The sequence below is a fragment of the Thermobia domestica genome, chromosome 6 (assembly GCF_964235325.1).
Source record: "Thermobia domestica chromosome 6, izTheDome1.hap1.1, whole genome shotgun sequence".
NCBI lineage: Eukaryota > Metazoa > Arthropoda > Insecta > Zygentoma > Lepismatidae > Thermobia > Thermobia domestica.
The window spans coordinates 127322628-127347700 of NC_137459.1; the positions used below are offsets into that span (position 1 = coordinate 127322628).

The 25073-nt window shown below is 36.1% G+C and overlaps 1 protein-coding gene across 5 annotated transcripts in view; it reads left to right on the plus strand.

Annotated features, from left to right (window-relative positions):
* Positions 1-25073, plus strand: part of LOC145688193 (F-BAR domain only protein 2) — a 274258-nt gene that overhangs the window by 48791 nt on the left and 200394 nt on the right. For all 5 annotated transcript variants that reach the window (XM_081762063.1, XM_081762064.1, XM_081762065.1 and 2 more), the window contains exons 2-4: positions 12933-13024; positions 14341-14557; positions 24714-24971. In XM_081762063.1, coding sequence (XP_081618189.1) covers positions 12933-13024; positions 14341-14557; positions 24714-24971 — 567 coding nt within the window. The remainder of the gene's footprint in view (positions 1-12932; positions 13025-14340; positions 14558-24713; positions 24972-25073) is intronic.

The window sequence follows — 25073 nt, forward strand, 5'->3', positions numbered from 1 at the left end:
TAAAAGACCGATATGACCACGGAGTTGGAGGTCCGAACCTTTCCTCGAGTCATTCCCTTTCATAAATACACTCATAAAAACCTAGTCAAACCAAGACAGCCTGCCGACGTACCACAACCAAAGAAGTCGATGTTCAACGCTGAATGAGCAAAGTGATGATTAGACTAAGTTACAAATGGATTGTCAATATCGAACGTTATTCCAAATAGTTGGAGCAGATATATGGTGCACTACACCAAAAATGACCTGCATTGGTGAACCGAAAGCGCTCCCTGCTGCAACAGGAAAACTCAAACCAAGCTTGAAAAAATACAGGAACTTAATGGCATCGAATTTGTCACAACCTCATATAGTCCTGACTTTGCTACTTTGGATTTCTATCTGTTTCGGTCCATGATACACTTCCTGAAATCATTATACTTCACCAACCAACAGTAGGAGGAAACAGCGGTTACTGATTTCGTTGTTCCTAAGGAAGGTGGCCGCAGACAGTCCAACAGGAGGAGCTATTCTTTGAATGTTAACCACCTTTCACTGTACTGTAATAAATACAGTTGTGTTGTGTGCCAGAATATTGCAAGGCTTATGACTTATCCTTCTAGTATTACACTTACCGTATACTGAGTTACCCTGCCGCAAATGTAAGCTTTCTGTAGTTTCAAAGAATAAGTAAAGGACGAAGTTACTTAAATATAAACTAATGGTGCAAGTCGATGTATTTTGGGTCATTATGTCTTTGAATCACAAAATTTTGTATTTGAATTTCAAGCAGATCTTGAGTCATTGTTCAAGTAAAGTGGATAACAAAGTGAGTTTAAAAATTACATTTAAACAGGTCATCGATCCAGGTCAATGTGAGCAGTTGGTGGACAACATATAAGAGTGAGCGTAGCTACTCTTGATTAGTTAGCATCTTGATTCGCAATTTGAAATTGCCGTATTCGAATCTGGTTTTCGGCTATCATGACTAAAGTTTTTCCTAACATCCAATAATATCTTTAAATATATACTCTGGTGAGTGACAGCTTTCCACCTCCGTTCCATTGATGATGATAATGTGGGTTGTTAATAATTCCATTATAAGTTGTCTGTATGTGGAAGTTCGTTAAATAACTCTTGCCCTTGGATTTTCTAAAATCTCTTTTGTTCCCTCTCATTCACTTTGTTTCATCATTCCTTCAGACATCATTCATTTTCTTTATCTTCATCACCTTTGACCTACAGTGCAAAAACGAAGGACAGTAAACATTTCATTTTATTAAGCATAGTGTTTGAAGTGGAAATTTACGAGAATTTATTTATAGAAATGAAAAGTCCAGCTGCACTCAAGCGAAAATAAAACAGTGTCTGTGCTATCGTGGCCGGAAGTAGGGGATTTTGATAATAATGTTACACACCCGGTTGGCTTCATTACTACTGATTTTAGCAATAGTTTTGTTGTTGTTGGTACTTTCCTTGAAGAGTGGTTACAAAATCATTAATTAATAATTTATTATTCCACCATCTCTCTCTTACGTAGGCTGATAGAGAACAAAGAGAAACACAATGAATTATCATAAACTCAATAAGTTAAGTAGTAGATTTGGTAGAAATGAGAGTATTAAGTCGCATTGTACCATCCAACTCGCTGCGATCAAGAGTTTATCTCTTGACGAATAACTGTATAACCAAAGAAAGTCAAATATTCATCACCGCAGAAACATAAGCTTGCTATGGAATGCTAGTTCAGTCATGAATCTTGTTACCTACTTCCCTAGAATCCTGTTTTATATTATCCCGTATCTTCTTGGCCACTATGGAATATATATATATATATATATATATATATATATATATATATATATATATATATATATATATATATATATATATATATATATATATATAAAATACAGGGTGGCCCACTTTAATCTTTCCACGGAAATATCTCGAAAACGGTTAAACACAAATGACCCAAACAAAAGCTCAAATAGGAAATGCCATGGGCACATCGAATGGTGTTGTCGCGGTGTCCCCAGGACCAACCTTCATGGGGGCCCAGGGCCCAACTTTAAAATTTTAGATGGAAACATGGGGCGAGTGACACCCTCATCTGATAGAACTTCAAACTAAACAGAGTTGTAGCTATTCAAATTGCCTGTATCAGATAAAACGTCCAGTATCACTAATATGAAAATAGTTGGAGATAAATGAACAAAACAAAAAGTAAAAAAGGAAAATTTCATAGGGCACGTCGAATAATGTCGCGGTGACCCCTAGGGTCGCCTTTCATGGGGCCCAACTTTAAAATTGTCAATGGAAACATGGGTCAAGTGATATCTCGTTTGGTAGATCTTTATAAACTAAAAAGCATTGCGGCAAAAGATTTTTCATATCGGTCACCGTATTCAAAGTGGCCGCCAAGACATGGTGCCTGTATCAGATAAAACATACAGTACCAGTAATATGAAAACGGTTGAAATAAATAACCGAACAAAAACTCAAACAGGAAATGCCATGGAACATATCGAATGGTATTGTCGTGGTGCGCCCAGGGCCCAACTTCAAAATTGTAAATGGAAACATGGAGCGAGTTTTACTTCGTTCGATAGATCTTTTGAAACTAAAGAGCGCTGTGGCAAGAGATTGTTCATATGGGTCACTGTTTTCAAAATGACCAGCAAGACATAGTACCTGCATCAGATAAAACGTCCACTGCCCATAGAATGAAAACAGTTCAAGATAAATGAACAGAACAAAAATTCGAATAGGAAGCCACAGAGGGCATTTATTGTTCCACGGCTCGAAAATGTTGCATCAGAGGAAGAAATAACTAGAGTAAAGTGCTATAATGCAAAGGCGGAAATCTGATTCCTAGAATATTATAGCTGCAACTTCCCTCCGTAAGTGGGTGAAGCGGAAAGGAACGGTGAAATTTCAAATTAGAACCTTAGGTTTTGCAAATTGAATATACGCAACAAAATTATTTGAAATATACTTTTATACGAGATAAATGCCTCTGTATTAAGAAAAAATAGGTAAAATTCGTGTTAAATTGTACCTTCATTTTTTATTGCAGGCAATGATTTCATGCAAAAATGAATTAACTGAAATTCGAAATAAAATTTCGAACAATGCAGTTTATAGAACAATGTATACAAACGTTGCTTTTGTTCAATCGTCGTTTGCACGATATTGGTTCGATTTTTTTTTCTTCTGTGTCTTCTTGCATGTCATATCTAGGGCTGTTTCTTTGTAAGTCTCCTCACGTCTCACGTTCGGGGTGTTTTTTCTCCCTGAGTCCCCTCGCCTCACGAAGAGACTCACGAACGTTGAACGAGAATTGACGTGACATGAGTTTATTTTATGACGTGCAGTTGTCTAATGCACAGATCGCGGATTAGTGTGTAAAGTTGTGGAAAATCAACGGCCGTGGCAGTACAGAAGGTAGCATCCTGATATTTCCGTAGTGGAACAGAAAGACAAGGACAATCTTAGGTATAATGGGCGGAGCAGGATGCATGCTCATTTTCAACGTAACCAATAATACTCGAGAGGGAAATTTAGGAGATAGAATATGAGGTTCGCTGAAATGTTGTCCACAGTTACATTCCGAATAAATTTCAGCGGTAATTTTATTTGTGATTTTCAGTAGCGAAACGGTACATATTGATGCAGATGCTTTCCAAACATCATACACACATTGCATTTACGGATGCGCACGAGTCGAGTCGAGTCGAGATTTAAGTCTGTCTCGACTCGTCCCGAGAAAATGTCTCGACTCGAATTCGAGACGAGACGTCTCGAAATTTGAGTCGAGACAAAATATACGAATTAAAATATACGCACACATCAGCCAGAACATTGACTACTTACCTATTTGTCAGTATGTCCACCTTTGGCACGAATAATAATGCCGACGCGTCTTGGCATGGACGCAATGATCCTTGGTAGATCGCTGGAGAGAGTTGGCACCACATGTGCACACACAGGTGGCCTAATTCCCGTAAATTCAGGAGAGGGGGCAATGCGCTCTGACGTCACGTTCAATCACATCCCAGATGGGTTCCATTGGGTGCGGATCCGGCGAGTTGGGGGCCAGCACATCACTTGGAACTCGCCCTTGTTTTCCTCGAACCACTCCATCACACTCCTGACCTTGTGACATGGTGCATTATCTTGTCGAAAAATGCCACTATCATTGGGAAACATGGTCGTCATGAAGGGGTGGTCGTAGTCTGCTAGCAGTGTGCGATACGCCTCGGGCGTCATGGTGCATTGCTCGAGCTCCAGTAGACACATGGATGCTCACGGGAATGTTCCCCAGAGCAAAATTAAACGCCGCCAGCTTGTCTCCGTCCCGCAGTACGAGTGTCAAGAAGCTGTTCCCCTGGAACACGACGGATTCGCACCCTACCCTCGTCATGATGAAGGCGGCATCGGGATTCATCAGACAATGCAATTCTCTGCCACTGCGCCAAGATCCAGTGGCGATGACTACGTGTACATTTCAGTCGTAGTTGCTGATGTCATGGTGTTAGCATTCACACATGGATGGGTAGTCGGCTGCGGAGGCCCATCGTTAGGAGTGTTCGGTGCACTGTGTGTTCAGACACACTTGTACTTTGCCCAGCATTAAAGTCTGATGTTAGTTCCGCCACAGTTCGCCGTCTGTCCTGTTTTACCAGTCTTCCCAGCCTACGAAGTCCGACGTCTGTAATGAGATATAAAGTAGTGTTTTGTTTTTGAGATACAAAACACTCAATAACAGAAGGAATCCAAGAAAACCAAGAGCAACATCTCCGGAGTGACCTCGGCCACGAGATAGCTGCAAAGTACCGTCGAAATATCTCTTCTTGTGTTATTTCAACAACATAAGATGACTTAAGTATTTTGTGTCATTATTAGATCAATAATCTGCTCTCAGTTTATTGTTAGTGCAAACTAGCTTAATATTCCCAAGTGTTACATGAGTAATATGTTTCGCCCCCGAATCTTCTATCCTTTTGCGTATGAATGAAGGAATATAAATCTCCTAACATCGAAGTTCAAAAAATACGGAAAAATAATATAAGAATTATTCGAGACGATTTTTGCGATTATACGTCTCGTCATCCCTGTCACCAAAATATACGGTACGGAGCACCACACTAAACTTTCTCGCTCCAATTCTTTAACCCGAGACAGCCCAAGGGGTGCCTCGGAGGCACCCTGGTCAACTTTTAATTCCATTATTCTTAATAGGTATTTCGTGCCGTGTCCTGCGTTCTAGAATTCACCTATCTCTTTGAAATACACCATCTGATTGCGTTTTCTAAGCTCTTTTTTTACTTTATCTCAGAAAAAATAGGGTTATTTTTATACTAATGTTAAGGCTAAGGGGTGCCTCTGAGGCTCCCATTAAAATATGTAGTTTTCTAATTATCTGATACTGTTCATTTTTTATTACCATTGACAAAGCCTTTCCTATTAATGATGGAAAATACAAATGGTCGCGGTGGGTTCAGGTAGCTTTTATATGCATCAGGGAGTCTCAGAGGCACCCATTGGGCCTTTTAAGGGTAAAATTAGCATGGGCTTTCCCGGGTTAAACAAAATCATGTAGTACTTCAGGTATTAATGAAACATTTCCTTGTGAAATACTAACAAGATTAAGACATTTTTTGGAAAACTTCACAAAAAAAAAAACTCATTCTCAAAAGTAAACTACTCCTTGCAGATTTTTCCATAAAAAATAGCTTATGCCATGTGTTAGGGTTATTAATGAAATATTTGTTTATAAAATAATAACAATGATTGATATTTTACAAAAATTTTATAATTTTATATTTAAAAAACCACCCCAAGAGTAAGCTATCCTTTGTAGATATTCTCATGGAAGTGATTTATGCAACATTATAAGAATAATAATTAAATATTTATGCATGAAATACGATCAAAATCACCTCAGTCGTTTTGGGGAAAATCATCCAAAAATGCTTCCAAGAATAAACTACCCCTCTACATTTTTGGATCAAAAGATTCAATATATTTCAGGCAAAAATTTTCCTGTGGGCCTTATATCTCGAGAACTTCATATAGTGTAGCCAAACCAAAACTACCAATTTACTCAGTATGATGTGCGTATTCCGTGAAAAATACGAAAACTCGATTTAAAGACCGTTCAAAAATTTTGTAGCCCCTGATCTTAAAAAATTCAATATATTTCATTCAATCGAACATTTTCTTGTAGGCCCCATATTTTGAAAACTACATATAGTCCAGTCAAAGCAAAACTAAATATTTACTCAGTATGATGTGCTTATTCCGTAAAAAAAAATGAAAACTTGATTTAGGGGCCTTCCAAAAATTTTGTGGCCTCTGATCCAAACAATTCAATATATTTTATACAATCAAACATTTTCTTGTACGCCCCATATTTTCAGAACTACATATAATGAAGCCAAAACAAAACTAACAATTTACTCACTATATGTGCTTATTCCGTAAAAAAATACGAAAACTTGATTTAGGGACCGTTAAAAAACTTTGTGGCCCCTAATCCAAAAAGTTCAATATATTTCATTCAATCAAACATTTTCTTGTACGCCTTATATCTGGAGAACTACATATAATGTAGCCAAACCCAAACTATCACTTAACTCAATATGATGTGCTTATTCTGTAAAAAGCACGAAAACTAATTATTGTCCAAGATCGCAATCTTTTGATGCATTTTTTTGGATTATTCCTAAAATTCTTGTTTCAGTACAAATGAGTTATCTGTATTATCAGGTTATTAATGAAATATTCATTTATGAAATATCAAGAAAATCGCGTGAGTCATTTCTGAGAAAATCGTCCGAAAATAACTCACCCGCAAAGATAAACTACCCCTGTACATTTTTCAGGACAAGTGAGCTAAGCCATAGTGTCATGTTACTAATGAAATGTTTATTTATGGAGTGTGAACAAAATCGCTGCAAGGGCCGCGGTGGCCCAGTGGTAGAGCGTTCACCTCTGGTGCTTGGGGTCCCGGGTTCGATCCCAGCCCCCGCCAAGTGAACTTTGTGGTGGACAAACACCGTGTGCGTGGGTTTTCTCGGGGTTCTCCCGTTTCCTCTCACTTTCTTCATTCCACCATTTCATTCATTTCTCATTATCACCGTCTCCTTTAGCCTAACCGGCATAACCTTGGGACGTAAAACTCAAAGATTTTTCAAAATCGCTGCAGTCGTTTCTGAGAAAATCGTCCGAAGGAAAACTCACCCTCAAAGTAAATTACCCCTTCTCGATATTTTCCCAGAGATATGACTTATACTACATAATCGGATTGTTTTCGGAAAATTGATTTATTAAATATAAACAAAATCGTTATAGCCGTTTGTAAGAAAATCGATTTTTTTTTTTTTTTTTTTTTTTTAGTTTTTACCGTTATGTAAGCTGCCCTTATTTTAAGGGGTAGGAAGAAAATCTGAGAAACTTCATGGAGAATTACATAAGAAACCTTAAGTTTAAAATTTTGTTGAGATACGTTGAACGATATGGCCTCTAGGTGAGTGTATATCAAGACGAACAATGTCAAAAACCACTTTTTCGGTATCTGTGGGCCATGGAACGTATAAATCATACTTCCTTTTCTTCTTTCGTCGCTTGAAAGTAAAAATAAACATAGACCTTTTCAGAGTGGCCAGAGATACATAGTTTCAAAGCCAGTGACTTCAAATTGAATTATATAGAGATGGTCAATAAATTGTAGAACGGAAGTTATAAGTTAGTACGTTATGAAAAACTGTGAATACCAGCTACCTCCTTTAAAAATATCTGCCTGCGCTCTTACTTCAGCAAGACTAAGTAGCTAGAAACACTCCCTGCAAGCAGCTGAACACACTTTAAAAAAGGGCAAAATCAAAGTGTGGGACTGCGACACTAGTTGCTAAAGGACGCATCCTGCAAAAGAGTGACAAGTAATCGCAGTTTAATTTTCCTTAGCTCAGGTGAGGGAGGGAAAGTTTGTCAACTCCGGTGGACCTCCAAATTGTGTGCGTCGAAGAAACACTGGTCCTGAACAATTTAATGCTTGTCCTGGTCTTTTTTATTTGTTGTGCAGAAGTCACGAAGGAACAGAAAATAAACTTTGAGTGAAAAAAAAAGTACTCCCTTTTATTATTGAAGTCGTACAAAATGAAACTTATTTTCACTCCATTTCTTAACTTGAATTTTGGAACGCAAAACTCTACAATCCATCTAAACAATGTGTAATGTATTTTTTTTTAAAAAAAAAAAGTTTTCATTTCAGAATATAATCAGACTAAGTGTGTATGTTAATAAACAATAAATAATAATAAAACTAAACTAATGGATTTGTTATAATGTAGAAGATACCGGAACTTGAAAGTTATTATTTCAAGTTGAAATTAGTAGCACACACACACAACACATATAAAGGTAACCAAGAAAGTTCTGTTGCTCTTTGTGGAGGTCTGTGTTCAATTGGCCCTCACACCGTGAGTTGAATGTGAATGAAGATAAGGCGAAGATCAATTGTTGGTGTGGGTGTATCCAACATGCTACCTGGTTGTGCCAGTTCAATTACACCGTGAATTTGTTTAAGGACAGAGTGGACATAGATAGGACCTCCATAGAGCGTCATAAGGGCGTGTATGCTGTACGAGTTCAAACTGGGGTCAAACGCCGCTGCAGCGGGGCGGGAGATATGTCAGGCCTTTTGTGCAGGTGTCGTGATTACGCGGACAGTGCATTGATGGTTTAACAAGGTTAAGGATGGTGGCGAAACACTCGAAGACGCACCACGTGTCGGAAGACCAACATATGTCCAAAATGAAGATCTTCAGGCAGCAATTGAGGCGAACAGTGGCCAGACATATGAGGAACTGGGACTACAATTCAGTGTGAGTGGAGAAACGATTCGGCAGCACCTCCATCAACTTGAGAAGCACTACAAATTGGGTGGATGAACAAAATCAAGATAACGAAGGATTTTTTGTGTTTTGTGCATGGTTGCGTAACTACAGTTGAGACTGAATTTAGTAGGTAAAAGGAAATTAAGTAAAATCATTACATCTGCTGGTTAATGACCCACAATCATGGCCTGTGTGGTTAAGGAGTATTAATGATACGTAATGATTTTGGAAGAATTGATCCAATGAGAATCGGCGAGAAAATGGGCTGACATCCGATGTTTCGAGTGCAGACATCGCATTCATCTTCAGGGATTGTAATGTTACAAATAACGTCGGATGTCAGTATCTTCATCTGACTGATAGCCCGAGAAGATTTATTAGAAAAAATTGGGTGTTCAATTAACTTGGAATTTGCTTTTGCTGTCCATGAGATAACCTCGTATGTTCATACATCAAAGAGGGAAGGAGGAGGTGAAAGGAGGGGGATTACTTTTAGTGTAGATTGTTCCCAGGCATGTCCGGGTACTCCTGATCCGTCAATGACACTCTCACCATTGTTACTCCTGGCAATACCATGCGTCATATTTCCTATTACTATAGCAGGGCCAACAAGAGATGGTCTCTGACGTTTCTTACCACATGCAAAGGGACAATGCAGCCCCTATTTTGGTACTAGTATTACCAACCACTTTCACTCTGTTTTACACCATTAATTAAATTGCCACTATAGAAGCACCGAAAAAAGCCTTGATATGTGAGTATGGCACCGTCACTGCGAGATGTCAGATACCTTCACTTCCTGGCTGCCCTATAACTACACGTGACTCACATGGCCAAGAAACTTTCCATGTTGGTCATCGCATTGAGCAGGCATCTTTCCAGAAGTGTCCATGGGTTTCCTCGCGATTCTTCCATTGTAGGGCACATTTTCATTCTCTCAACTCTTTTCATATTTCTTTACTTATCCACCTCCTTTAGCCTGAGGCAACACTGTGGAATGTTAGTTTGTTTAAAACAAATCTAGGAGGATAAGTTACCAACTCTTCCCAAGATAACTATCTTCTTAACACGGCTTTTTCCTCTTTTTGTTACATAACCAGTATTGTAGCTTTTATGTCATCAGCTCCCATACGTTGTAAACAATCTGTTGTTCGCTACGTGGGGGGAACAGGGGTACATGGTAACTCAGTGTTAGTGGGCAACGCGGCGCATTGACCATGCGTTCGTTGCTACGCTGGACATAGTTCCACCAATCGCTAACAGATGGCGTGGAGCGGCTCAGGCCCACAAATCGGGCCTTACGCCAAGTGGTTTGGTTTGGTTAGAATTTGATAATTCTTGTAATGATTTGTTGATAAACAAATATCAGCATAAATATTCTATTGAAAATCAAAATGTATAAGTAAAACTGATATCAATGACTATTACATCCGACCAAAAAATGAAACATTTGCAAAAATAGAACGTAAAGATTTCTGTAAACATTGCTGGTCACAAATGAAAATTTATAAAGATTGTTTTCATCAATATAAGATAAAGTTGTGTGTTAACGTGGATTAAAAATAAATCAATTGTTCCTCATTCAGTATATGATAAGAAGAGATCTGCAGAAAAATAAACTAACGAGTTTGATGCTTTCCTTATTTAGTCTTAATAATTTAGTAGAACTTATCCTCATTTTCAAAAGTGGTTCTGATTTTTAAAATTGATTGATAAGTAATGCTTCTTCTTTGAATAATAATGTTAGTAATGCAAAATGTAATGTAATATCACACTTTCAGAAAATTGTATCTGACATTCTAACTATAATTTTTTTCCAAATTTTCGAAATACGCTAATAAACAACGGGCATAGCAAATCAGAATTTCGGAAGATGTTGGGAATTTATTTTTGAGTTACGAAAAAATATGTTTTTTAAACATCTTAGAATTTCATATAGATTCCAAATCCCTCTTTTCTGGATATCCATTTTTCTTCCGGAGATGTCACATTAATAACTTTCGATTATTTTATATTTATGCTGATAATTTTTATGAGTTGACACCTCTAAAAGTTGTAGAGATAAACGATCCAGTATAAATGTTACTATTAAAGAAAACCTGAGTTGCATTCACATGGAGAGCAAACAGATTTTCATTAAAATAATTGTGCACTTATTATTTGGTTTCGCAATTAATTTAATTTTTCTTATTAGAAATTACTGTATTTCTTATATTTCCTACTCTTTTTTTTTCAAAAGCAGAATTATTAATTAGTTTACAAATGCCTTCTTCAAAATTAATTTTCACTTTCACCCACACTTCAGTTTTGAAATAAACATATTTTTATAATCGATTAGGTATTTGAAGTTTTAAAACCTTCGAATTTGAGTAAATTTTAAAACTAAAAATTTATTTATTTATTATTAATGTAACTTCTTAGTAATTTTAATCCCTTTATACTAAAAATGTATTTTCCTGTGCTAAAGGGAAAACTCTTAATTACGTAATTCATTCATATATTCTAAACGAACTTCTAAATCATTTGTAAAATGCAATATATATATATATATATATATATATATATATATATATATATATATTGATTTATTTTCTCTTCTCGAACCATTTAAAGTTTTTAAATAGTAATTTGAAGCATTTCTATCACCAAAATAATTTACATCTTAGTATGAGATAATTGTGTCATACACTTCTAAGTACAGGGTGACCCAAAAGTAGGTATCCAGTCCCGTACTGACATTTTATATCATTTACTTATTGTTATCCACGCAAGTATTGATTGATTGTTTTTTCCTTTTATGTTCTTAATTTATTTTCACTTATACCTTAAGCTCGGAACAAACCGAAGCAAATAAATTCATTATATTAATAAATTAAAATGTCCTACTTGATAGATGCTAGTCTGTATACTTACTTTTGGGCCACTCTGTATTTATTATTTTCTTGTTCATTTCTTTTAGAACATTAAGAGATTCCACCTTTGGCTTCTTTTTCGAAAATAAAATCTTATCATAATCATGTCATAATAAATCTTCTGTGATTTTACTTTTGTTATTTTTACCATTTTATCCCAACTAAATCCTGAAGCAAAATAATATCACACTGAATCTAAATGCTAAACTTCAAGTTTCCCTGTATACATTAAAATGTATGTAACGAATATTATTTACAAATTAATATAAGTTTACGATATACATTTTACCCCTCCCCCATGTACAAAATTTTGATATAACCATATGCTGTGTACACAGGTTAGGAAGAAAATGCGAATGAAGATTATCCTAATACAAGAAAATTATAATAAAGAATGAAATCGGAAACTTGTCTTTCAGGTATAGAAAACCAAAATTATTTGAATTAAGGGAAGTACTACCTCCAGCTTTATTCAAATTTAAAAATAATTTTGTTAAGATTGCAATATTTCTAATCTCACAAAAGATGAAATTCGAGAAATTTATAACAAAAACGCATGATAGGAATGGGCCGCGGTGGCTCAGTCGTAGAGCGTTCACTTCTGGTGCGTAGGGTCCCTGGTTCGATCACCGCTCAAGCCAAGTGAACTTTGTGGTGGACAAAAAACCGTGTGCGTGGGTTTTCTTGGGATTCTCCCGTTTCCTCCCACTTTCTTCATTCCACTATTTCACTCAATCGCCGTCTCCTTTAGCCTAGCCGGCATAATCGTGGGACGTAAAACTCAAAGGTGTTTTTTGCATAACAGGAAGTTACTGTAAAGTAGTAAATATTAGAGCTTCTAAAGCCATTTACCTTGGTTTTGTATTGGTTTACCTTTTAGTTGATCTTAGTTTTGTAGAGATGGTTGGCAATCAAGAATGATCAAATTTTCGAATTTGTAAAAGGCTGCATTTTTATTCATTAAGTCGAAAACACATGTGTTGTGTCTTTACGTACTAGAAATAATTTATAGAAACAGTAAATATATACTGATAACAGTTAAACTTTTGGAACTCGTAGTTTTTTTTTTTTTTTCATATTTTAGTTTATTTTTGAGAAATAATAGTCTAATAAGAATTATTTTTTTAATATATTGTAGGGAGAGAAGAACAATGGTTTCGACGTGCTATATCATAATATGAAATATGGCCTTGTTGCCAGTAAGGAATTAGCTGAATTCTTCAGAGAAAGGTACGTTGTAAATTTAACTTATGTGATAATGTTTCCGTAGTAGTTACTTCCAGGCATTCAACTTGCAATAGAATATAAAAATAAAAGTTGTTTGCAGTTTGTGTTTCGTCCTTGTAATTGTGAATTGCAGGCGGCGCCAGAGGTGCTGTATTTGCCTTGGTACTATATGGCACTCGTTATACGTGAAGTAGACAGTTATCTGCAAGGTAGAAGACAGTATTTGTCTCTGCGGTAATCATACCTCCTAAAATGCATCCGTTTTGGGAAGGCTACATAGTAGCACTTTTCAACAAAAGCTATAGCTGTAGCCAAATTAAAAAGCAGCGTAAGTGCAAAGGTTTCATAGTATCTGGTAAGGAGATGTATGCAACAATCTATCGTAATGAATGTTCAGCCTCTCTAAGGATACAAAACCCGATCAAAAGCCGCAGAAGAGGCAACCAGTTCCACAGCATACTCAAGATGTCATTGCTAAAGTACGGTGCGTGGTAGTACCACGTGTCCGACGATGGCCAGCAAGCAACTGTTAATCGGATCATCTGACAGGAATTAGGTCAGAGAACGACGCACAAATGCCTGGTCAATGCTCTAACACCAACACACAACACCTAACGAAGAATGGCATGTAAATGTTTGTATGAACACTACCTAGCGTGTGTTCATTTGACCATGTCAAAGCACATGCGTGTGATTTACTATCGTATTATTGATAGAATAGGGAACGCAAAGTGAATTAGCACGTGCAAGGAAAGATTATGATAGTGGCAGGTTTCTGTACCCAGAGGAGTTTTTTCTATACACAGTGTAGCATTTAATGTGAAGATAGATCCTGCTTACTATATACAGCACGTCTTAGATACCATATAGGGCCAAAATGGCTGCTTTGTATGACAACGAGACCGCCCACCAAAACAACAGTGGTCTACATAGTTCGTATAGAACAAGAGACAGATGTTAAGACTATCCCATGTAGACACATCCCTGTTAAATCGTCTAATGAATCACCCATGGACTTCCGTGCCTTTGGGCTATTAAAACGGAACTTCACAAAACGTCTAGCCACAACACTTGAATTGATTCTGGAAAGTATCAGCCTTTGTTGAATAGAAGCCTCCATCAATGGAAGCTCTGATGTCGTGCAATTGTCAATTGCCATGGCCATCTAATGAAGATGATCGGTGGTTGAAAGAAGAAGCACGTATTTCTTTTTTTTTTTTTCTATTTTTTTAATGAGAAATAAGTTATATTAGTAAGTTTGTGCTATTATAGAAAAAAAAAAGTTTATTCTTGCAGTTAACGTATTCACGTATTTTTAGATCGAACGCTGAAGAGTGTCACTCGAAACTCCTAAGTAAACTCGCCAAACAAGCTGGGAGCGGATGTGTTCAGGGAACGTTTGGACCAGTATGGCAAGTGCTCAAAACTTCCTCAGAAAAGTTATCAAATCTCCATATGCAAATGGTGCAAAAGGTACAGGAATTACTGAAAGAGGTTACAAAGTATGCAGATGAACTTCATAAGAAGCATAAAATGGTAAGTTGGAATCTCCATTGTATACATATTAAAAAACACTATTAATCTCCATTTAAATACCTCACAATTTTCACTCGAAACTTTGGCATAAATGTTTTCTCATGCATGTTTAGGAAAGTATACTAAGTCAAACAAAAATACTGGTTAAATAAAAACGCGTTGACATCTGCCATATTTTTTTCAAAATAAAAGTGAGTTCAATTAGCTTCGTTATCGACTCGCCTGCATAGAGCCCCTTTACGGCAATAGCCACTTAAGTAGGGGTGTGAACTCATTGCATATGTTTTTCTTTGTTATATGAATAGCGTACGCTTCTTTAGCGTGGAAGATCTGGTTTCGATTTTCGGCGGGAGCTAGTCTGGTTCTGACCCCACATTAAGTTTTAGGTTTATATCTCTTTTTTTTTCCCTTAAGTTTTAGGATAATTGAGGTTGAAAAGAAACATTAAAATCCACACATTTCACCCAATTTTTTTTTCCAGTTTTTAATTGGCGTAAAACACACTTTTAGTCGAAAAGTCCGAAAATAGGTTCCTAGTGACACTGCTTACAGACAGACCATGGCATTGATATGCTCGACTAAATTGAGGATAAAATGCTGATTTGGAATGAGAATTCCATTTTCTCGAACCTCACTTTGTTCTCAAGTTTTAGTAGAAGGTCTCAGCAAATTCGAGTCTAGCAATGCCCCTGAGGGATTAGGCATAACATTGAAAATAACTTAGTGAATTTGTGTGTCCAAGATCCGTTTGTTGATAGCTCTTTTCATTCTCGAATGTCTCACAACCGAAACACTCAGTATGGGTCCCTAGTAAAGCAACTAGCAGATAGGTTATTGCATTGAAAGCGGCAGAGTAAATCGAATTTTCTGATTCCGAACCTTAGGAGGTTTTGTATTAGCCCTCTGGTCATAAGATTTAGGGCGTTACAGACACCATGGACGGGCAAATGGAATTTACAGAATACATTCCTGGGGACGCTGGTAGTACCGAAACTAGCGCGAAATTTGAAGCTTTGACAGGGGTTTAGGCTGAGAAACGTGACCACTCCCAACTTTTTACAAGGGTACATGTTTAGCTCATCCAAATTTGACGACTTTGTCCCATTTTTATGGTTAGTTGTTGTAACTTAAATTTGATAAATTCATTTAAATTTTGTCACGGATGCACATATGGTCAACCAAAATTTGACAGTTTTGCTGTCTTTCATAGCTTGTATGATCAAATTATAATTTTGCTAGGCAGTTTCGGCATGTAGAATGACCCTCATGGTTTACATGTTTAAATTTTACATTTCACCCAAACTCTGGTTGATTCACTAAATTTAAGTAGGCAACATGTAAGATAGGTCAAATTTTAGCAAATTGTATTCCTTTTATGGGTATTTATGTTTAAATTTTAGTTTCCACCCAAATATCGCAAACCCAGATTTTCGAATTTTTGTCAATGCTCTATATACCCAAATTTTGTTTCCTTTCATGATTTGTATGTTCTTGGATTACCCAGTAATTTGTTTTGATTGGCTTACCTAGTAATCTGACAATGGTACATTTCCAGTCCCCTATGGCGTGGGAGACCCGGGTTTGATTCCCGGCGGGAGCTCATGTGGTTCGGATTCCACGTTAATTAATAGGTCCACGTCTCATATAGCCTCGCTGCTGAAAGGGACGCTAAACTATAATCAACTCAACTCAATTTCCAGTCCCTTATATTTAACAGTCGATACTTAATTTTGGTAATGGCAAATACTTATCTATCTATCTATCTACTACCTATCTATCTATTTATATATATATTAGCGTACGTCACCAACCTATTCAAATTTTTGCAGCTTTGTATTAATTTTAATGATTTATGCGTGCTCAAATTTTAAATATGTAATGATGTATTTGCTCAAATTTTATCTAACCTACCTAAATTTTGGTAAGAAGGATATTTGGTCCATTCAAATTGGAAAATTTGTTCTTTAGTGGCTTTTACTTGTATACATGTATTTAGCTGCCTCATCCAAATGTTAGATGGTTCACCTAAATAAAAGTGGTTTTATTTTCTACAGCTATCGTACCGCTTACGAGATATTGTTTTATGAATCACCCAAAGAATTTTGGCTAATTGAGAGTCCTTTGTGTTTGGAGCATAAAACTTCGTACATGTTCGTCACAATATTTATCACATACTCCCTACAAGTGGACTGCTAGTGGACTTTACCTTTGTTCTTTTTCCCGAAATATGTAGTTTCTAAAGATGAGAAACTTACACAATTGGATCTCGATATGGTTGTGTCGAGTTTTGTGCAACCTTATATGAATCCCATATGTGTATATCTTATATTTTCAGACATTATGTGTAGACCCTTAAATTTTTGTGCATCCCGTTTTAAATTTCGAGAACCTCTTTGACAATGTCTCATCTTAATTTTTTGTATTTTTTTCACTCGTATCACGTCATAAACATCTATTTGGTAGCAGATAAATATATTTTGTGAAGTTAGGGTTAGTGAAGTTAGATTTAGGATTTAGGGGGGATTTAGGATTTAGATTTCTAAGCTTTCGGCATCTAAGGCCATTTAGCCCGTAACGTTTTGAGGGATGACGTCCCTCGGCGAGCACACTATCCGGTGAAAGGGAAGGAAGAAAGGATAGGGAAAGGAAGGAAGCGGCCTGGGACCTATAAGTTAGGTACCACCCCGGCATTTGCCTGGTGTGAATGAGGAAAACCTCATTCAGGGTGGCTGGCCTGAAAAAGCGTTTTACTTTTTCGACCGAGTGCCCCCACCGGGTTAGTGAAGTTAGAATGAAATAAAACACATCGGTTTGCTTTCAAGACAAGTGACTATTAAAGGACAACTCTAAGATTCGATTTTTTTTTTTTTTTTTTTTTTTTTTTAATAATTCTCTGAACGACTCATATTTACACTTTCTGTACTTCAAGATCAATACATACAAATCTTAGAGGGTCTCGATTTGAAAAGTTTGGCTTAACACACACATCATTCGTTCTTATTGTTGGTTAATGCATGATCCAAATTAAAATTAAAATTTTTCCTACATCAAATTTTAATGACAGGCTTACTGACTTTGAACCTGAAATAAAATATTTTGTTAGAAACTGTCATTAAAATTGAAACTTCCGAAACTTGGAATTAAATTTAACATTTCAATTTTGTTAAAAAAAGAAAAAAAGAAATGATGAAAAAAAAAAAAGTTTTAAAGAATTTTAGTTAAGAAAACTCTAAGTTTATTTTCCTTCTAAAGATTTTGGATTTTATTGCTACAGAGATTCTGAAATTGTTTCAAGATGCCGAAGTGCAGGAATACATAATTTGGTCCAAAGAGAGTTACAATTAACAAAAATATTATAATATTACGTTTTTCGAAGCTTTAATTACTTCGTGGCACTAATTATTGAAATATTTTTATCTTTAGAGTAACATATTTCGAGAGAGACAGAAGAAAAATAACATCACTTTTGAGTGATCCGTCGGTAAAGCTATGTGTAATAAATGTTGTAAAGAACAGATACACAATGGTTCATGGTTCTAATACGATGTTTCTTAAGTTGTCAATATTTCGCAGATAGTCCTTGAAGTAATACGTTGGAAACCATAAAAGCCAGATGAAAACTAACATATTTTTCATCAAAATTCTGGTAAACCAACTAAAATTTGATCACACAAACCATAAAACTATCGTAAATTGGATGGGTCAACTTCATTTAGTCATATAAACCACTAAAGACGACAAAAGTGACAAAATTTGAAAGTGCCCCTTTCAACATTTTGGTTGGTTATTCAAGGTGGGTCGACCCTACAACGTAGAACTCAGTGTCGTTAAATGGGCAGTTTCTATTATGGAATTATAGTAATCTCATTCGCTTTTAACATTCACAGTAAAAATAAAACAATGTATTATTTCAAGTAGCTGACTGGTTCCATACAACCAGACATTGTGACTTCCAGGAAAAGAACAGTAATCAGAAAAGCAGAGTCGATCATAGGAAACAAATTTTTCGTATACTACTATGAACTTAGAACCTAGATGATTGAATAAATGCTAAATCTTTCCAACATCCATTCTTGTGACAAAAATGAAATGTCAGGTGAAATTAATACAAACATCATGGTGTAAACATACAGATAAAAGATTTTGAAAATAACTATCAAACGCAACAATTCTAGGTTCACTCATGAACATTATCAAAGTAGTCATGTAAATTAAGGGGTATCAAAATTTGTAAGTGAAGAGGAAAATAATACTCATGTTACATTTGTAGTTTGAGGGCTCAAACTGTCGAAATATGGTGATCCTGCGTAAAAAAGAATTGAGAAAGATGAGCCATTACCGAAATTAAGAACCCATTGTTATATATTCCAATTTTTGAGTGAACCAACTAAAATTTAGACTATTCGACATGAAACCAGCTTTTGACACAAGACAACAAATTTCTCGAACTGTGTGATCCGGGCCAAAGTTTAAGATGGATCAACTAAAATTTAAATAAATGTACACGGAAGGGGAAAAAGCTACTGAACTTGGAGTGAATCATATTACCAAAATTTAGTTGTATCTCTCAGAATTTGGATAAGACAACTAAAGTTTGAACATAAAAATCAAAAGTCAGTAAACACACCAAAATTTGGGTCGGCCATATATGTGCACTTCTGTCAAAATTCAGAAGAAACAACCAAAATTTGTGTACAACTAGAATTTAGATAAGGCCATAAAAACAGAAAAAATACCAACATTAGAGTGGGCCAAACCTTTTGCTCTAGCAAAATTTAAGTGGCAAGCAAAATTAGGATACAACTAAAATTCAGACATACAAACAAAAAACGAGAAAAAGATGAATAGTCGGGAGGCAGAATCTGGAAAACTCTTCAAAATAAGGAGTTGGATCAACCCGAGAGAGTAAAAGCAACCGGTGGTCCTAAATCATCAAGTCCACTATCCTGATCATTTCTAGACCGCCGGTCGCTTGATACGAGCGGAAGTTCCCCCCGTAAACCACCTCCCCCTTTACTGAAACTAGAAAATGAGCGTTTCTAATAAAAGGCCATATCTCCAAAACTAATGAAGATATTAATGAATTTATTTTTCTCCTTTTATCTGTAAGGTGTGCTTTATGATTTTGTCTATTCATGCTTTGGATAGACCCAATGGTTTTTCGGAAAATTTAGCATAAACATTAAAAACTGACATATTTTGACCTTAATATTTTCTGTTTTGCTCTGTATCTCCCCAATGAGTTGAGATATGGAAATAGCATCCCTAATTAAATTTATAGAGCATTAAATTATTTTTCCAACGGTACAAATATTGTTATGTTTACTTCAAGAAGTAGCCCTACAGCGAGGTAAATTTGAAGACAAGTGCGCTTTGATTCGAATGCTGATGATCCGAATGGTACCACTGAATTGCAGCTCATGTCAGTCAATGAAGGTTTTGTTTCCTAGATAAAAGCTGATTGTTTTCCAATATTTAAAGAACAGTTCTCATCCTTCTCCCTTGAGCTCTCCTGCACTGTCATGATCATTTTTAGATCTCTGGTCAATTGATACGACCGCGCATTAAGGATCACAAAATTTTGAGATTAATAATGATGTCTTTTATAGTGTTAAAATCTATTTACAGTTGATATTCACGATAATTCCGATTTCTCAACTCTATTTGTATGCGACATTTCCACCGGTCGTTGAAAATATTTCCTTATTTCTTTAACTAAAATATTTATTTTACCATAATGAAAAAGCAGAAAATATAAATAATGTAAGAACATATGTAAAGATGTCTTAAGTGGGATGGGCAAACACCACTTAAAGGTGATATACAGGGTGATTGATAAACATCGTTGTACACCTGAAGAGTATTTCTAAAATCACGAATGAGCCTGTATTCTCTCAATGGTCACTTTAAAAATGTTTTTGCAGAAACCTCAATAACTATACGTATTTGTATACAATTATGAGAATATTATATCGAACTTGATTAAATACTTACTAATTACTGGAAACAAGCAGAACTATAATAATATTCTATATTGTCATATCAAATCTGCGCAGAATATTTGCAAAATTACATATTTCTTTAGTTTTTTGAATCCGCTTTAGATGGAACATTTTCGGGTACATAAGTGTTTGTAAGTGTATTATAACACTTGTTCCCATTACAGCTTCAGGTTTCCGTGCTTTACAGCTACTGAAGCTCACACACTTGAATTTGTTTGTGTAGCACATATGTTTAGATACACAAGACTTTAACTCTGGTCTACTTTTAGGCATAGATTCCTTAGTGGGCACCAATTTTCCATTCGTAGTTTGCCAACCAAAAAGTTCGGGTTGAAGGAAGTCAATATTCGAGTCGCTGGCGTGCCGCGAAATGTATGTTTGAAGGTGTATTCCCTTGATGTTTAGCACTAGAGCACCCTTCATTGGTGGAGGATATTTTTTTATTACCGACCAAATTAGCACAGACAACATGGATCGAAGATTTTAGAGATTTACCATTAATTCTTCTGTACGTGCTATCGTCTCACCATCCATATTATCAGAGCCTAATTTACGTAACAAGTATGATTTTTAAAACATACATTCCATTGCTTTCTTTTTTTCAATTTCTGTGAACTTATTGGTGGTGATTTGGTGAATACTATTGTAAAATGTATGGTGAACTTTCTAAACAGGGCGTGCTCATGAGTTGATGGTTTATTCGTCCATGTTCTATTAAAGGAGATGCAAGATATAGGCGAACAGCAAGTACTTACTAACTAATTCGGAAAAGTGTTGATGGTCGAGATTGTTTGCTTCCTCACCAGTGGAAATGTTTTATTGATTTGCCTGAAAACAAATCTGATCTCGCACCATTTCTTTCTTTAGAGCAAACAATAAACAATAAAAGATGAACAGTTTGTTATCATATCAGTTGGATTTACAGACTTACTTCAAGTGGAGTCATCACAGGGACAAGACCTACCATTTCTGAAATCTAATCATGAATAGGCTGATACGAGGATAATACTTGACACATACCACGCTTCCAGCTGTGGTTGTAAGCAGCTGCTCATTGACTACAAAGACCGATGTTCTTCGTCTCCTTATACATTTTTAAAACATTTAAGCAGAAGAAATATGGATGTCTAGTAAAACAGCAATAAAATTACAATGTATTCCCATCCACACACTTGTGAATGAGCTCAACGATGAAATATGTCATTCCTTGCCAGCAGTCCATGTACTGGAGGCGATACCACCAGTCAGTTCGCAGGAATTGGCAAAAAGAATGCATGGAATGCATATTTAAAAAAATCATAATTCCTAAGTAACATTGGATTTGGTAATGTGGATGATGAGAAAATAGCACGTGCAGAAGAATTTGTGGTGAATCTCTACACCGATTCACAAAAATTCTCGTTCAATGCTGTCTGTGTTGATATAGTCGGTCACAGAAACCCAGACAAACCTCCACCAACGGAGGATGCTCTAGAGCTAAACATCAAACGAGCACACCTTCAAACACAGGGCCGGATTAAGGGAGGGGCTTAGGGGGCTATAGAACCGGGTCTCCAGGTGGACAGGGGCATCTACTCGGATCAAAATCACAACTGGCTATCTAAAAAGAATCACGAAGATACAATCATAATAATAAAATATGACCAAAAATATGAAACATATTCCCTTAACTTTCCCACTGTACTTTCACAGAAATGTATTAGGTGAAGTCAGAAGGAGCCACATATCTATTCTAGCCCCGGGCCTACAGATGGGTTAATCCAGTCCTGTTCAAAGAATACATTTGGCGGCACACCAGCGAGTCAAATATTGACTTCCTTCTATCCGAGGGGGGCGCGGTGGCTCAGTGGTAAAGCGTTCACCTCTGGTGCTTGGGGTCCCGGGTTCGATCCCAGCCCCCGCCAAGTGAACTTTGTGGTGGACAAATACCGTGCTCGTGGGTTTTCTCGGGGTTCCCCCGTTTCCTCCCACTTTCTTCATTCCACCATTTCACTCATCTCTCATCATCACCGTCTCCTTTAGTCTAACCGGCATAATCGTGGGACGTAAAACTCAAAGATTTCATTTCCTTCTATCCGAACTTTTTGGTTGGCAAACTACGAATGGAAAATTGGTGCCCACTAAGGAACCTATGCCTAAAAGTAAACCAAGGTTAAAGTCTTGTACATATAAACATATGTGCTACACAAACAAATTCAAGTGTGTGTGGGCTTCAGTAGCTGTAAAGCACGGAAACCTGAAGCTGTAATGGGAACAAGTGTTATAATACACTTACAAACACTTATGTACCCGAAAATGATCCATCTAAAGCGGATTCAAAAAACTAAAGAAATATGTAATTTTGCAAATATTTTGCGCAGATTTGATATGATAGTATAGAATATTATTATAGTTCTGCTTGTTTCCAGTAATTAGTAAGTATTTAATCAAGTTCGATATAATATTCTCATAATTGTATACAAATATAGTTATTGAGGTTTCTGCAAAAAACATTTTTAAAGTGACCATTGAGAGAATACAGGCTCATTCGTGATTTTAGAAATACTCTTCAGGTGTACAACGATGTTTATCAATCACCCTGTATATCACCTTTAAGTGGTGTTTGCCCATCCCACTTAAGACATCTTTACATATGTTCTTACATTATTTATATTTTCTGCTTTTTCATTATGGTAAAATAAATATTTTAGTTAAAGAAATAAGGAATTATTTTCAACGACCGGTAGAAATGTCTCACACAAATAGTGTTGAGAAATCGGAATTATCGTGAATATCAACTGTAAATAGATTTTAACACTATAAAACACATCTTTATTAATCTCAAAATTTTGTGATCCTTAATGCGCGGTCGTATCAATTGACCAGAGATCTAAAAATGATCATGACAGTGCAGGAGAACTCAAGGGAGAAGGATGAGAACTGTTCTTCAAATATTGGAAAACAATCAGCTTTTATCTAGGAAACAAAACCTTCATTGACTGACATGAGCTGCAATTCAGTGGTACCATTCGGATCATCAGCATTCGAATCAAAGCGCACTTGTCTTCAAATTTACCTCGCTATAGGGCTACTTCTTGAAATAAACCTAACAATATTTGTACCGTTGGAAAGATAATTTAATGCTCTATAAATTTAATTAGGGATGTTATTTCCATATCTCAACTCATTGGGGAGATACAGAGCAAAACAGAAAATATTATGGTCAAAATATGTCAGTTTTTAATGTTTGTTAAATTTTCCGAAAAACCATTGGGTCTATCCAAAGCATGAATAAACAAAATCATAAAGCACACCTTACAGATAAAAGGAGAAAAATAAATTCATTAATATCTTCATTAGTTTTGGAGATATGGCCTTTTATTAGAAACGCTCATTTTCTAGTTTCAGTAAAGGGGGAGGTGGTTTACGGGGGGAACTTCCGCTCGTATCAAGCGACCGGCGGTCTAGAAATGATCAGGATAGTGGACTTGATGATTTAGAACCACCGGTTGCTTTTACTCTCTCGGGTTGAACGAAACATAATAATCACGTGTTCTGCTTCCCGACTAGAAAATTTGGGTCAATATCCCAAATTATGAGGTACGTTTGGAATCTGCAGGCTGTTGATAATTCCTTCTTTATTCTGAAGACATAAAATGTTAGGAACGCCGAAACAGTGAATGTAACAAGCTACTTTGTTAAAAACTTGAAATTGTATCTCTTTCAGAAGCTCTGTGTTCTAACTTGTTTTATATATGTATATATATATTCATATTTTTTGTCTCTTTGGAGTCTTTTTCACAAGAATAAGAAATAGGAACATACTATCTAAAACCATTTGTTAAATGTTTTTAAAATGATGGTATATATTCATGTTCTTTGAACTACGCTGAACGTTTGTTCAGATCTGCTCTTAATGTATTTTCTGTTCAAACTACAGATTATAGAATGGAAAATTATTAATAGTAGGTAAATTATAGAATGAAATTAATACACATAAGTGTAATTACTTTCATGACTTTTTCGTCACTGAACAAACAAATCAAATGTGTTAAGTTCGGTGTATGTGAGCTTCAGAAATTCAATAATTATCTTATAAAATAAAGTGTTACCTTCTTCTGATAAGAATAAATTGTAGTAGATATATATTTTCTTATATTTTTATATACTTGTAGGTTAAAGAAGAAGAATCAGGTACATTGGAAGTGGTCCAGGCCATACAGTCAACAACACTAACTCTACAAAAGGCGAAAGATACCTATACCCAGAAAGGATTAGAATTCGATAAGTTGAGGAAAGAAAATGCGTCGCCAAAAGAACTGGAGAAAGCTGAAGCCAAGTTCAAGAAAGCTCAGGAAGATTATAAAAATTTAGTAGAAAAATACACTGCCATTAAAGATGATTTTGAAAAGAAAATGACATTAGCGTGCCGGGTATGTGTAGCAAATTCTCTACGTATTTAAACGTCGTGTGTATTGCGAGGTTTACAGTAAAGAACAAGGAGGACACTGCACAAAACTTCGCTGTAGGCACAG